The sequence below is a fragment of the Aethina tumida genome, chromosome 3, assembly GCF_024364675.1.
Source record: "Aethina tumida isolate Nest 87 chromosome 3, icAetTumi1.1, whole genome shotgun sequence".
Classification (NCBI taxonomy): domain Eukaryota; kingdom Metazoa; phylum Arthropoda; class Insecta; order Coleoptera; family Nitidulidae; genus Aethina; species Aethina tumida.
The window spans coordinates 29506591-29523662 of NC_065437.1; the positions used below are offsets into that span (position 1 = coordinate 29506591).

General features: G+C 29.9%; 2 protein-coding genes across 3 annotated transcripts in view; both read left to right on the plus strand.

Moving 5' to 3' along the window:
• LOC109605622 (protein YIPF5) overlaps positions 1-17072 on the plus strand; it is a 459086-nt gene that overhangs the window by 365653 nt on the left and 76361 nt on the right. The window lies entirely within an intron of this gene.
• Positions 1-17072, plus strand: part of LOC109605762 (lachesin-like) — a 166748-nt gene that overhangs the window by 87757 nt on the left and 61919 nt on the right. Inside the window, exon 3 of the mRNA XM_049964656.1 lies at positions 14574-14781. Coding sequence (XP_049820613.1) covers positions 14574-14781 — 208 coding nt within the window. The remainder of the gene's footprint in view (positions 1-14573; positions 14782-17072) is intronic.

Sequence of the window (17072 nt, forward strand, 5' to 3'; positions counted from 1 at the left end):
AAATGTATGTGCAAATTTTGTATACAGTTTGTATAGGACACAAGATTGTAACCATAAATTACCAGTTGATTTTATCATTTCAGCAAAACTCATTTAGCAAGTTTTCGGGCCGCTTAAACCTCCTATGTTCATACCAATATATCCATGCAAATATGTTTTAGAGGGCTTTTATCTTTATATACACAAAATACAGTAATTACAATTTGAGGACACACCTAAAATAATTGATAAGTTACATATTTTAACTTTTCCATCTTGAAATATTTAGTCGCAATTTTAAGAATGTACTCTTGCGTCATTTTAAATATTTATAAAGTTTCCAAAGATTGTCGTAGTTCCGTTACCAATTTAAACTAGTTCCCTGTTGCTCGTTCTTTCTCCAGTTTTCAAGTTTTCCTTGCCACTTCCATTTATTTTTTAATTATTCAGTATTTACAGTTTTCTAATTCCGATTCTACATTAAAAAAGAGCAGTACTCAGATGTGAAAATTTGAAAATTAATTATATTTAATTAGTAATTAATTATTGACTATTTAATATTTATTTGACAAACGTTATGTACTTTAAATGTTTTCACGCTCTAACAAAATACATAAATATATTTGTTTGTATAGGTCTAATCTGCTTTGTCATTGGGGAGAACATCAATATGCTTCTTAAATTTCCAACATAAAATCAGAAAAATTTGCTGTTAAAAGCAAATATGGTAATTCAACAATATAGTGGATTTAATGGATTGGAAAAAATGTTTCAAGCTTGATATTTGATTTATGAGTTGTATTTTTTCTCGAACACATCAGTATATCTCTTAACATTAAAGTTTTTGTTATAATTTAATTTAAAGTAATTAACAATGAATGAGTTTGCAAATCGATTGCCGAGACTACAAATTGAGTAATTTTAAGTTCTTAAATAATGCATGGAATAGAGAAATTGAAATTTAAAAATCGAGACTCAATGCACTCTGATCAATATGTATGTCCATATAAATCAGACCAGCAACGTCGAAAAATCTAAAATACATAATTTATAAATTCCACAATGCAGTGAATAACACTTGCACGGTATCAGTAAAATTCATTCATTTCTCATTATTGGAAATCATACATTATTGAAACGGCAAACCAGTCCAAATCCGTCTTTTATGCGATACCAACACTATTGTATAAAATTTTGTCGTGTATAGGAGGTTTTGAACTCAAACTTCGAGCTAGTTGAGTAAATCTGATAAGCCGATTCTCCGATATCCGGCCCTACTAAGACCGGGTTTTACTTGTTTCAATTGAAAATGTGTCTTGGAAACACTTAGGTCTAATTTACGAATGATATCCCCAAATACGTTCTTTATTGGACACTATCCCGCTTAAACCATTTATTGAATTAGGAAATTAGTGTTTCGAGAAGATGTATGGTAAGGCTTTTGCCAAGTGGCATGTAAACTTTGTTCACATGTCGTCCGAAAATTCGACGATAGATTAAACACCTAAATGACACGAGAAGATTAATGTTTACAATTGTAATTAAATAACGTACTAAATCCTAACGTTAAACAAGTTCAAATTGTAATGAGACATACACTATCACTCATATGTAGAGCAACAAATTAAAAAATATAATCTTTTTACTAAAAAAACGTTTCTTTTTAATTTAAATTAATTTTGTAATTATTAAGTGTCTAAACATTCCATACCTCCCTTCATATACGGATATATTTCGACCAAAATTCATAAGTAAAGCAAGAAAACCGTATATTCAGTTGATTTTATAATTTATTTCTGTGTCCGTCATCGTTTCTAAAAGCTAAAAATACCTAGAGGTGTTCATTTACAGATACAAATTAAATAACAAATTGTAAAATTTCCGAAATTGTGAAGTAAAATTGCAGTCGATTTAAATTTAAGCAAATCGATAATTTCGAGGACAATTTCCAATTTTAATAGAAGGAATACACTGGAAGGAGTTTCAAAAAGTGGTAGAAAACACAAGACTAACACAACCGTGGAAAATAAAAATGTTTGCTATCCACGAACTCTTTATATAAAAGAAGCAAGTCTATATGGTAGTGAATCAGCAAATAAGTCCCATATTAAAATTAGAACAACGAGACTACTTTTTGCAAAAGAACATGTGAACTGGACAGATGGGCAATGGACCAATTAATAAAAGATTTAATCCTAATACTAGATCTACTGTGAAGTATGGTGGAGGGAGCGTTTGGGGATGTTTTTCTGGGTTTCGTTCGTTTCGTTTATCGTGACATCCTGGTGAATAGTAAGCTTCCATTTGCCGAAGATAACAAGAGTTTAAAGGGGACCTTCCAGCACGATAACAATCTCAAACACACGTCTAAATTAGTTAAAGAATAGTTAACTTCCCAAGAAGTACGTGTAATATCTTGGCCACGTCAAAGCCCAGACCCCAATCCAAAAGAAAACTTTTGACATAAAATGAATCGAAACAAGAAACTGTCAAAGTTGAATGAACTCTACGAGAAGTTCAAAATCAATGGAAAGAAATATTTAACGATTATATTGAGAAACTACTGAAGTTGATGAAGAAAAAGTGTTTAGGAATTATTAAGAATAATGGAAGAATATATATACATACATTTTCTAAAATACTTCCTCTGAATAAATGAGTTAAATTCGACAAAGAACGTTGCTGAATATATAAAATCATTGACGCACAATATCTAGATATTAAATAACAGCGGTAAGGCGAAATATAAAATGGAAAGACAAATATTATAAAAAATAATATATAACATCAAAGCTATATTTTATGGAATTTACATTACAAAAGGTTATACTAAAATAAAAACGAAATGTAGAGTTGTTGAGCCAGTGAAAGAAACAAGGAATACATAATTTAAAACTGGTTGCATTTCAAAACTGAGTTCTCTGTGACATTGAATAAAAGATTGGACAAAAAAAGGCGATTGCAAAGTGGCTTGACATGCGAATGTTTGCATGCGCAATTTTTCCACAGTTAACTCTCATCCAACATCGCTAGACCCCATTTAATAAACGTTTAAAGTTAGATTTATATCACGAAACGGCGAGATAATACTTATTGTTAGTTTCCATGATTCAAACCATAACCATCATTGATTTATGGTCCGAGGGGTGAATGGCTGTAGCAAATAAAGTCGTGTAGATGATTTGAATAAATAACTACGTCAAAAATATTTCACTACGTCTGTATCGACTTTTAACCGATGTTGACATACACGTAACGTTACATAAATTATAACAATTGTTGCCAGTTTTTTGATTGGAAAAGTTTCTCTTCCATTAGTTTATATTTATCTATTGAAAGTTATTAGTCAATAAACTTCATAATATAGAGTCATATATAACTATTGAATCAATTGATTATCATGTTAACAGAATACAAGGTGTTTCTAAAAATGAGGGCAAGATTTGGGAGCAGGTATAATACATCCAATAATGAAGAAAATCTAAATAATTATTTAGAAATTTAGAAGTACAACAAATGTATCTAATTATAAAACCTTTCTTTCCACTGAGTGACGTTTTCCTGAAAAGGTACATTTAGAAGTAAAATTACAAATACAGGAGGATCAAGAAGAATTAGAACAGTTAACAGTTAATAATTGAAATAAATTGAGAATACCTTTAGTCTTCTAATTTATGCAAAAAAATTAAAAACTTATAAAAAATATTCAGACAGCGATTGTAGAGAAGACCAGCTTTTGTACTGCTTTCTACTTAAATAAATCTTATAAATAAATGATTGGTCTGCTGTGTCCCTATCTACCATATAGAATCAGTTAATAGACAGATTTATACATTAGCTCAGTGATAATTCTTTCTACATTTGAAAGCTCACAATTGTCAGAACAATACGACAGTATTTGAAATTCAAATTAGACAGATCAGTTGAATGAAGTGATACATGCATTTAGCAATGACCTCATTATTCAACTGGGCCATTATTAAATATAACTGACGGTGTACTATTTAATAGATGCATATAAAAGTATTTTACACAACACCTATTTGCTTTATAAAATTAATCTAACACGTTAATTGTGTACTGTTCTACAAATACTTTGAAAATGGAACAATAATAATAGTGTTTGTTTTGTATCAAGGCGATGCGACGTAACTTTGTGTATATTCGTTATGCCTCCTTTGGCGTAATTGTTTTATACGGTCCGGAATAAACTATAAATTACAGCGTGCCACACAATCTGCGCATGCAAGGACTATTACGTACCACAGTTTATAACTGAATTTTCTGCAATAAATCTCAGATTTTAGTAGCAGTTTTAGTGTTTTATGTACCTATGCGGCCAGTATCAAATTGGATAAAAAAACGATTACAATATGTGTGTAGAATTCACTTACGCCTCCGAATGTGCACATGAAGTAATTTGTTGCAGGATACGGCAATGCACTAGATTTTTCATTTGAGTACGAATGCTCGGTTTCCATAAGTAAAGCAATTTATTTAAACAGCAACATTGTGACAGTACCAATAAACGAAGTTATTGTTTTATATGGATTTTCGTTGATATTTTATCTGAACAATTTTTACATTGCGTGTTCATAATCCGAAAATATCCTTTATTCTCAGAACCATATCATATCAAATTTTTTCTTGACCTTATTAAGTTCATATATAAGTGAAAAATTACACTAGGTTAATTCAATATTTCTTAAATAGTCAAGTAACTGAAGGCCTAATACATGCAGTATGGTACGTTTCAAACATCATGCAATTTTTGATACACGCCAACCAGTTGTTAGTTTAATTTTGATCGATATGGTGCTACATGTGCTCATTTCATTTTCAAATGTTAACTCAGGTGAAAATTAAATGACCCGTATAACGCGCAATGTTGTTTAATACAAATTTAATAAATTTATGATGGAAAAAACATATAATAAACTCGCTTTAATTAATATTATTTTAAACAATAACGCAAAAACGTATATTGAACAGGCTTATAAGCAAGTGTTGAACAAAACACTCGATTTTAACAATGGATTCATATAATTTGTATGAAATTATAATTGGAATATTAATTGAAATTTATTTAAATTCAATTATTTAAACAACCTAGCGTATATTTTTTTAATCCAATATATTAGTATCAATTCCATTTAGAAAAACTTGTTGTGTAGGCTTGTTATACCCAAAAAGATTAGGATATAATAAATTAGGAAGATCGCCACATGAGAATCCCTTGAGTATAAACAATCTCCCCAACTCTCCTGTATGTATCTATTTATCTTTCAACGATAATAAGTTAGAGCTCCTAATCCAATTTAGTATTATCTCAATGATTATTTTATTAATTGCTTTAATTGGACGGGAAAGTATATAAATTTTGCTGAGTGCTTTCGCCTTTAAAGTAATGACATAATATAATGTATATAATAATTTGGTTAATCCATAACATTAAAAATGCAGTGCTCATATAGCGGAAAGACAGTAAAAGAAACAATAGTATAAAACAATTATACTTTCAGCATGGTGGAAGTTTGGAACACTTTTCCAAGGAACATTTTCCAGTGCTTACTGCTAGTAATATTCCAAATTATACCATCTAATGGGTTAGACACTATTTATGTCAGTAGTTTTTATTTAATTCCTGTTTAACGAGCACTTACAGAAAATTAAATGATCTGAGGGATAAAACAACGAAGCGAAGTGTGCCATTAAGGCTATAATATTAAAATATGATAAATCCATGCTGTGAAATATAAAAGATTAATACTGGAGAAGGAGTGGAAAAGTTGAGAAGACGTAACCCGATTTGCAATGCATATTAGTCTTAGACAAAGAAATAACTTGTTCATGTGCCATTTAATAGTAAATTTCCGCATGAATGACTGTTAGTAGCTGATGTCGTTTATACAAGAGTGTAATAAGATGCTTTGTATTCAGTATTCAAAGATTCACGGCAGGGAGGGAGTAGAGGGTCTATGATCAAGATGCCTCGCTAAGAAGGATTTCAAGAATATGCCTCCGCCCCCGCCCGAGGCTTTTAAACCAATTACATGCACCACAATTAAGCGCTCTGCACGTTTAATTATAACTAATTGTTCGAGGATTGAGGTAGCCCGGAATTTTACAACGTGCTTATGCTAATTGTTGTCTGTCATTTTTTTCTTGCCTTCCCCACAGAAAAGATTGCCAGCCATAATTATGAAAACCGTCTTAAAGGAATTGTTTCAATGGTTAATGTCCGGGGGTGGCTTTTTTATCATTTATTATCTTACACATCAAAATAAATCTCATAAAATTTAATTCATTAATGGTTATTACAGTGTTAATTATTCATGTCGTTCTAGAATGACTATAAATAAAAAATACTACACAAATCTATTTGTATATTGTGGACGGCACAGTGGCAATTTTCCGGACGGGGTCTATAAATAAAAAAGTAATTTGACGACATCAATTTTACAGTTTATCTAAAAGATTTACGAAATCCGCCCAACTCCGGGTCGGGAGCCGGAAGACAAAAGTGTCAATAGTGGTATTTTCTTGGTGAATTTTCGGTTCAGTACGTGCGCCTAGGTCGGAGTGTTTTCAGCCCCCTTTCATTCCGTCCATTTCGTTCGGAAACCACTTAAAATGTTGAACGCGAACAATTATAATTTTGGTGAACAATAAAGGTTTAATGCGTGGTGCTTTTTGAATAACCGTTGATCTGCCATCAGTCTTGACAAATTCCATTAATTTCGTCAAATTTATTTGATTCATCGGAATTTCAATGACTAACAGATGTCTAAGGGTTGGATTGACACATTTGAATTTCTTTGAGAACAAAACTGTAAATGTCTTAATAAAAGCGTAATTTAGTTACTTATTAACAATAAGCTATTATTTTGCATTTCTGCTTGTATTCCTTGTTTTATGTTTAAATACATGTAGCCGTTATTGTTTAGGAGAAAATTATATTTTATTAAAAGCTAATTGTTCATTATATCATAATATAAGCAGAAGGAGTCCTTGAATCATTGTGAGCATCTAATTTCGTGTATTTAATTAACAAAATGAAATTCCAGTTTATTTTGTTGAAAATCTATTATATTTGACGTTTGCAGCTTCCACCAGATATCTCTCTGAAATTTAATAAAGTCAGTCTTAAGTAGTTTAAGAATTTACAGCTTGAACTTCCATAAAAAGATGGAGAGAAGTGCCAAAGTAATTCTAACTTTTATTGTTTTGCTGTTATGAGAACAGACCCACATCTAAAATTTGTTTCATACACTATTCGAAACTAAAAGTCATAAATAAGGGTCGTGATTTTAACGCAAAGATATTTAATGTCCAAGAAGGATTGCAAATTACAGATAGGGGTCACAATTTTCTAAATACGCCTTCGTACAACTAATCTTATTTCATTTGTTTTCTTTACAACACATTTATTTCTTAATTAGTGTACTTCTGTCTCTTATTTTATTTTGACTATCATTTACAATGATATTCATGATTTGACTAGATAACAAGAGTTATTTTAACATTATTATTTATTTCGCCTATCATATTATATTATATTATTAATGGAAATTCTTGAATTCAAATATATCATATTTTACATTGTCCAAGCTGCCCTAATATTTTTATTTTCTTATACAGTAACGCTTTGGGAATAATAATTTTCGTCGGAATTGTGCCATTTTGCTAGCATTTATGGCCTTTAAATATGAAAATGAGAATATCCGCTCTGGATTCCATACGATGGTAATGGCAATAATACGACATCATCTCTAGCATAAACTACATCTGGTAAAATGAAACCTGCGTGAAACGGCGACCTTTAAGGATTTAATAATGTTGACTAATGCAATGAAACCTTCCATTAACATTTGCCTCCCCTTTTGTTACCGACAATTTAATTAAAAGTAATAATAATCATTTTGAAAAACCTTCCTTATGTTGCCAAGTTTTATCTCCCAAAATCTCGTTGGGTGGGAACGAGGTTTAATAAGCAACACCTTTACTTATTAAAAGTTTTGTACAAGGTAAATAAACTAATTAAATAGCTGTAAAACTGTGGCTTTTAAGTTTATTCGTGTTGTTAGGCATTATTTTAAGATGTATTATAAAAACGAAGAGTTTAAATGAAACCGCTTTCCGGTATATATTTTTAGAGTATCTATAAAAGTTAATTGGTTGCAACATTTTTGCACCGTTTTCTTTAAGATAACGGTTTGTGTTTATAGCAAAGTTTTAACAGTGGATAACTGTACATGAAGAACACTTAATTCAAGTTTACCAAATTATATTGCAGATGATGCTTAACTGAAACGATGATTATATAAAGATTGGTATATATAACAAAAACCCACCAAAAGTTTCCAGTTTTTTCTGAATGAATTGAAGGAACAAAATTCTTTCAAAACTTATTCACAACAATAACTAAACATCTAGAAAATGTTTGCTTTATTAATTTATTTTATTTTAACAGTAACACAAACACTAAATGATGAAAATAATCCGTACTTGTAACATGTTTTGAAGAAGAAATGATAATAATAATGTGCAGTGGTAAAATAAATCACATTTTTTAAAAATTTATTTGATTATTTTTAATTTCTAAACTTGATATTCTAAATTTAAACGAACACTTTTTTATTAAATTAAGCAGTTTGCTTATGGATTAATTATAATAACATATTTTCTTCGTATTTAATAGTGTTTTAATGAAATAAAAATATACAATATAATTATAATAAATTTTATTGATATACTATTATTGACTCATAAATTTATTTGTCAATCAATAATATTGTTAAATGTTTATCAAAGGATAAATCTAGCAAATGAAATAAATTGTACAAATAATAATAATAACATTAAATAATAAATTTATATATTGTTCAGCAATTCCTAAAAAAATATATTAGATCACGATAAAAGCTTTGTTATTAAATAAAAGCGATTTTGTACGTCGACATAAACATATAAAAACTGTAATGCATTTCGCTCAATAACGGTGACAAATATCGTGTCATATATAAAGAATAGAGGCCCCACTTGCAATCTGTCGGATGACAGATTAAGACAACCGAAAACAGTAGAGTGGACAATTGTGACAAGTCCAGATTTATGATTTGAATTAGTACCCGAAGGTTCAACAAATATGAGACAGTTATAGCGGCATGGGTCCGCACCAAACAACACGACTGTGGGTAACCTGTGCGAATTCTGCGTTGTGTCCCTCAAAGGTCCGGTCAAAATCGATTCGAGGTCCAACCAATCTCTTACACTGTACGTGTTCTTAATATAAATTGATGGTTCAAACTTGTTACAAGTTTTCCTTTATTGTGCGCCTTCCTTATTTGGTTTATTCGCATACAATACATTGAAAAGATTAATAACTTGTACTACACTCTAAAACGTGGTGGTGCTACACTTTGAGGTTTGAGTATAAATAGAATGTTTTACAATAATTGATAAAATGAATAAATTTTTATGAGTTCAACTGATTTTGTACTAACACTGATTATACTAAAAATAATTATTGATAAGCCATTAATTGCAGCACGCCAACTGATCCAAAGCCTCGGATCGTTTAATGCTATGCGATTTAACTTTACCGAAAATGGCCCATTAAATGTGGTATTAAGTTTTACGAGCTTTAACTGAAATACTTTACAACACAAACTGTTTATTAAAATAATACGTGTTTTCAAGTTTAATCAATTGAAATAGAAATGATTTTACTGGTGGTAATAAAACTTAATGATCCATCAAAAGAAATATTATATTTCATACAGATTTATAATGTTAACACATTTATTTTTAGGTGTTTTTTTTACATTTCTACAGAATTATTTACATTTCTACAAAATTATTTAAATAAAACCAAATCACTTCTTTTATTTAGGATACTTTTGGTGCATCAAACAATACCTATATATTTAAGAACAGTTTTTATGTCTCTTAAAAATTAACAATTCAATGTCATCTAAAGCATTAAATATTTGAGCCTTAAATTAATAAATATAACTATGAATATGACAATAACAATTTGATTAAATACTGAAATTCTATTTAATACATACTACTGTTAGTAGCATAATATATTAGCAAATTTGGAACTGGAACACCTGGGTAATGAAGAGCCTGACAACTAATTAAAACTACTGCAGCATAAAAGATTGGTAATAATTCAATGCGACGAACTATGTAGGTCAAATCAATAAGTTATTTACATTAATAATTAAAATTTAACTTGTTAAAAATGTAATTTATAATTTTATTCTAATAAACAAGTTGAATTAACACTTTTTCTTATTTAAATAGGATTGATTTATCGATTTTGATATTACAAATTATAGTACTCATATAGATAAAGAAAAATATTGAAGTTTTTTTTCTAACTGTAAATATTAATTTTTATATTCCTTATTCGACACACATATAAATTAAACTATTTTCACTTAGAAATTACTAATTTCATTAGTATAATTTAGAATATCTCATATTCTCAAAAAGTTGTTAAAATTAAAAATTTCAAAATTAGCTTAAAATTAAGAGAAATCATTAACATCCAATTTTGAATAGTCAACCAAAAGAGATCACTCCTTAACAATTTAATTACTTTTCTATTAAGTATCTGTTATATGTAACACTATTTTAAACGACATGAAAAATGAACATTTGGAATAAATTATGTAGGTAATAGTTAAAAGAAAATTACACTTCTCGCTTACAAACAATTTAGAGCTGTATTTTCTTTATGATTAATGATGATCCGAAAACAGATAGGATGCACGCGTTGTTATTTGCCTTTCGTTTTTCCACTATATTATCGTTTTCATCAAACATGAATGTTCATTCGAAAAATGGTGTAGATTACATAATAGCAGCTGCTCCCATATTCAATTATAGAAATATGACAGCAGACAAGGTTTAATTAAATTATATCAATCAAAGTGGAACATTGTATTGAAATGAATCACCTCAAATGACTCAATGTTATACAAGACTTGGCTTTGTTTAGGGCTTGGTTACATAAGACAAAGGAATAGTACATTAATATGTCGTACTATAAATTTAATTAACAATTAATAAAAATAATGTAATTGTTAATTATCTTTGCACTGTACTTGCAACTGTTGTACTTGTACTCTTGCAACATACAACTAGGGAGAACATATTTAACTGTTCCAAGAAATTAAAGCTCCACAACAATAATAAATGATCATATTTAATTTTTGTGAAAACGGAAAATAAATTATGAACTATTTGTTTTGATACATAAAAATATCTTTCGAATTATCTCAAGTAAAACTAAAAAATAATTTAATTCTAAAAAAATTCACCTCTTTTTCCAATTACAGCCTCATGAAAACTGTTCATACTAAAAATCATTCGAATTTTGTTTTGATCCAGATTATTCCAAATTTCTACAAAAAGGTTGCAAGCATGTCCCAGATATATTTGAAGGAATTAAGGTTTGAAATGTAGGCTGGGCAGGCCATAATACGAATTCCAATGGAAGCAAGATAACCCCATAAACACTGTGTGGTAGAGCATTTTTCAACATTTTAACAATTTTGAATCAATATATGGAGCATAATGCATGACATTTTCTTCCTAAATGTCTAAAATGATACATTCTGCATTAAGGTTGCCAACACAACTAAGTCAGTGCGTACTGTTAACTAAATGCCTGCTCACACTATATTTGCTTCTCTGCCAAAAAAGGTGATATTTAATAAGTTACATCAGTTACAGTATCTATCATAAGGCCGTGGAAACACACGAATCAATCTATTGCATGTGTACTGGCAAAATCTAGGCTCATCTGTAAAGAGAACTTGTTCCCAATACGCTTTCCACAATTGACGTACTCTCTAACACAAATTTAGTCGGTCTCTGTGATGCCTAAGACCTCGTTGGATTGATTCAATATTTATTCGGACACCTTTACAGTTTCTAACTACGACTGTAAATTCTTTTAGTTACAAACCGTTGTCTTAAATTTGAAAGTTTCTAACTACGACTGTAAATTCTTTTAGTTACAAACCGTTGTCTTAAATTTGAAAGTTTCAAAAAACGATTTTGGGCAGGAGTTGCAACACCGTTGTGGTATTCGGGAAATTAATATTTTAGACGCACCAAACCTTCTGTCCTTATTATCTATCCTGCGGTAATGTGAAAAGTAATTCAAAATAAAAACCAATATGTAATACAAATCATTTATTGTTACAAACAACAAGCAGGTTATTCATTTTCATCAACTTGTTACAGAAGTTTATCTTTAATTAAAAAATATAGTAAACTAAATTAATGTTGATATAAAATAATATTTAATAACACGTGTTTCTTTCAGTGTGACTAATACTTAATTATGTCCGGACGAAATTAAAAGAAAACATGTTTTTCCACCGGCAAAGTAAACGTTGATAGATTATATTACTGGGGACAGAGACTAACTTTTACAAAAGTAAATTGTTATTAAACTTTACCTCTCACCAGTTGGAGTTTTATACGAAACGCAAACAAGGAGATAACTAAAAATAATTCGACTACGTGTAATTACCTTGGGGAACCTATTACTATTTACATACAACGGTATATTCTACTATTTTACGAACGAGAAAAAGAAAATAGAGGGCTTAATATAATTCATACTGTGTAAGAGCAAATCTCGGTGGGATCAGTTAATTTTGTTCCTTGCATTTTTATTTGAAGATATCACATACCAGAGTTGATCGTGTGGCAGCAAATTACAAACATTTCTGGCCGGGTTTTCCCACCTAGTTCACATAGTTGGAATAAGCGTCTGTATTTGAATTCCGGTTCAGATTTGAAAGATCTTATTTAAGATTTTGAAATTTTACCACAAACGACATTCTGCTAATTGTTTATTTAAATATTCCTAATGACATATGCAATGCATGTATTTGTTAATTAAATGCTTCGTTAATGTCGTTGATTAGTTTATTAATTCATTTACATGTTAATATGTGCTGGTCTATCCGCAATAATTCAACACACTTATTTAAATTATTTACAATAAATCGATGTAAATTTGGAGAGTTGGATGGATTTTTATAAATTAGTAGCGACCTACAAGTAATAAGACCTATTAGTAATATTAGTTGTAGTTAATTTGTGTATAATTATGGACCGTAGTTCATGGTAAAATGATTTAATAAAGCTACTTTTTGAAAATGTTATAAATAAAGCTATAACATTTTAAATTCTAATTTAGCTTTTACTCAACGGCGAATACTATTCGACATTCGAAGTCATTTTTACAGTTGTCACGATTTCACTTACATTCACATGTTATTTCCGTAATTCACTGACAAATCATTTCCTTTTTATAAATTGCAAAGTTTTCTTTAACTTCAATTCGACGTTTTATATTTGAGGCTCTCGCCTCTTGGCTCTGTATTTAGGAATTTAATTCAGTCGACCGATTCCATTCAAAGTATATCGCTTATGTTTAAAAGTAAAATACAGATTATACGTCCATGATTGTTTTAAATATTGACAACCATTCCAATATAACTTTAGAAGTCCATTGAAATTTCATTGATGACATCGTTAAATAGCTGGATCGCCTATCTCTTGTCTGTTTTTGAAGTGAACGCCAATTAATATAAAAGGTCCTTTAAGGATCAAACATCTCATGCTGCGTAACTCTGCATTGTTATAAAACATCAATGCATTTGATTGGTTTGCACACAAAAAAGATATTTCCTTACCTGACATATTTTCCTTTTCAGTTGTAAGCTTTTATAATGTATAATAACCTGCGCTGTACAATTATATCGAAAAATCTTCATTAATGAGGAATCTAATTTCATTCTATACGTCAACTTGTCATAGTGAGAAAATAATTTGCCAAACAAGAACAACGTTGAACTGAGCATCAACGGAAGCCAAGTGAAATTAATTACTTATTAAACACAAATTACAAAAGCCTGTAGACTAAGTGTTATTTGTTCGACTTTAAATATGCAGATTGTGCTCGCTCTCGACGAAACTATTTCAGGTCCTTTGTAGTTCGCCTTTGCATATTTATATGAATACTGCAATTGAGGTTGGATTGTATTAAAATAGTGAGATTAAAAGATCAATTTCGGGGATTTAGGAGAATCCTTATGGGCTAAATTTTAGATTTGTATGCGGAATATCGATATTATAATACATCATAATTCGTTTTGGATATTTGAATTTGTAAGTCAATGCGAAAGAGTCATTTTAAATTTAAAGTGATGAAATACTAGTAGGTGTGTATTTATAATTAATTTTAAAAAATCATTAAGTTTGTCTTTGACCTGCTTAGTAATGATTGAAGGAACTGTCAAAATCTGGTTTAGTCTGGCAGGTCTTTTATTCTTTAGCCAAGATGATTATCTTTTATTTGAACCCGCTCCTTGTTTATACGAGTATTACTTACATAAAGACGATAAAGACCGTTCATCAAAAAAATGACCTTATTGAATAGAATTTCGTACACGACATCGTCGCCGCGATAACTAAATCAATTACTCTTAAAGGATTCCCGCCGTTCATACAGATCTAATGACGCGCCTGTTACAGTTTACGATCCCTTGTTACAGGTTGCCTGGGTTCGGGCCGAAGATCAGACCATTCTCAGTCTCCACACGAAGGTGGTAACTCACAACTCCCGCATCAGCGTGACTCACGATAATTTGCGTACGTGGCAGCTCCGCATCAGACAACTCAAGGAGTCGGACCGCGGCTGCTACATGTGCCAGATAAACACGAGCATTATGAAAATACAGAAGGGATGTCTCGACGTTTACGGTAAGTCGGTTTCTTTGCACTCTATCGATTTAGTCGGGCACGAGAGCCCGCTGATTTATGTAGGTTCACGTAGACCTTGCCTTTTTACAAGCTATTTTCTTAAATTGAATTATTTTGTTTATTTAACATAATAATACTAATAAATTATTTATTAGGGGGAGGAAATTTAATAAAAAATATAACTTATTTTTTCGAAATTGAATAATTTTATTTAACACGACAATTCTAATAAATTATTCATTAGAAAGAAGAAAATTAATCGTAAAGTATAGGTTTAATATAGATATTCAAAATATAGGTTTGTTAAAATAGTTTTTTTTAAAAATGTGATTAGGTTCAATAATTCGATTCGATTTAACAACATATATGTACCTGTAAATTATGCATTAAAATATAATTTGAAATTATATGTAACATGTCGATTATGTGTTCATATCTGTTTATAATGTGTCAGCAGTTTCTATTCTGGTTATTAATCAAACAACCAATGATTTGATGCAAATAAGCACTATATGTTCGCATGACAGTTCTCCTTTGTTAACATCATTCTATACTGATAAAATAAACATTCTCTAACAGAACATCACAGTCAATTTATTAAAACCACTCTGTTTCAAAAGTTTCCTGTACAAGAGAAGAAATACTATAATGAGAAAAAAGCCTTTATATTTATTATTTTAGTAAATGTAATATTTATTAAATCGTAGCCTCAGTTAAAAATAAATCATTTGACGTTTGTGACCATTCAAATCCGATTAATCTCAATAATAACACATGCTAAGATACGACATCGGATTGCACAACGAAAATGTAAATGTCTGGATGAAGTTTCCATCTGGCTTATGCTGGCTCACTTGTCAAATTACGCTAGCATAATGAAAATTCAGACGGGATGTTTAGAGGAAGTTTTTGTTTCGTTAAGTGCTGCACCTTCGTTTCGGAATATTGATTTTAAGCCGGCGCTGATGCTGGAGACAAACGTTTTCATTCGTTTTCTTGGCACCGGATAACTGTTTACCTAACGTGTGGTGGATACTAATTAATAAAATGTGCCTAAACGGTATATTAGATAGACAAAGCCAAGGGTTGGTCGATTAGGCGCATCATATTCAATGTCGGTCTAAATTTTGCGTAACTAAAGCAATATTTTTTATTAAATTAATTAATTCTATATATAAATTGTGTATTTTTGCTACAACATACTATATTTTAACTCAAAACTTGATATTATTAATTAAAAATAGTCTAATCTGTGTAAAGTTCGAAGTTTACAACTCGTTAACTTTCAATTTAAAAGTATTGTAAAAGTTTTTGAGGTTGCCAGATTACAGTTAAACTTCGTCTGAACTCGATAATCACGCATATATTTCATATTTATAATTTTAAAGTCGCACCACGAGTGCAGGAACTTTGCAAATACATCCATTGAATTTATTTTGTAATAACTAATATTATTGAGTTTAACTAGGCCAATAAATGTGCTCATTCAATGCTGCACGTCGTGTTTATGTAACATAAGGTTCAACTTATGCTCTTTTAATAGTGCTGTTCAATTTTGTATTAATACTCTTTTTTGATAAAATATCAGTTGTTTAATGTCTCTTTTATGTATAATCTGAACTCATTTGGTTGCAGTTTTAGACAAGCTTCTAAATGCAAATTCTAACATTTAGCATCCTCACACGCCATACATGACATCAGTTTGCATTGAAATTGGTAGATTACCATCGACACGTAAAAGTAGAGTGTTAAATGAAATCCATAAAGACATAATTATAAGTTTAACTTTTTATCAATTTATCCAACTTCTACTGTTGGATTAGGTAGCAAAAAGTGAACAAATATTAAAATAATTACCATATCTCTTGAATTTTTTTAAAAAAAAGTAATAATTAACTTAAGTTGAATTTTGTTTGAAATAAAAATGTAATTAAATTGTTGATCCAGAAGAAAAATATTAGCTAATTTGCATTAACAATAGTTATATTAGTTTTATTTCTCACTATGAAAGATAATTATATTTATCTATTCAATTCATCGTGCCCAAAAAATATACAAAACGCATTTATATAGAAATGAGTAACATTATTTCGAAATCTTATATGATCGGATATAATGTGTACAAATGTCAGACATACGGAGGATAGTCTGATATATATACGTAACTGTTACCTTTCTCTCTGAACTGTTATATATTTTTATTCCGAGTCGCGAGCTGGAACATAACAAATAGAAATACGTTTTCTGAAAGATAAATTTATATATCTGAAATGGGAATGATGGTACAAGTT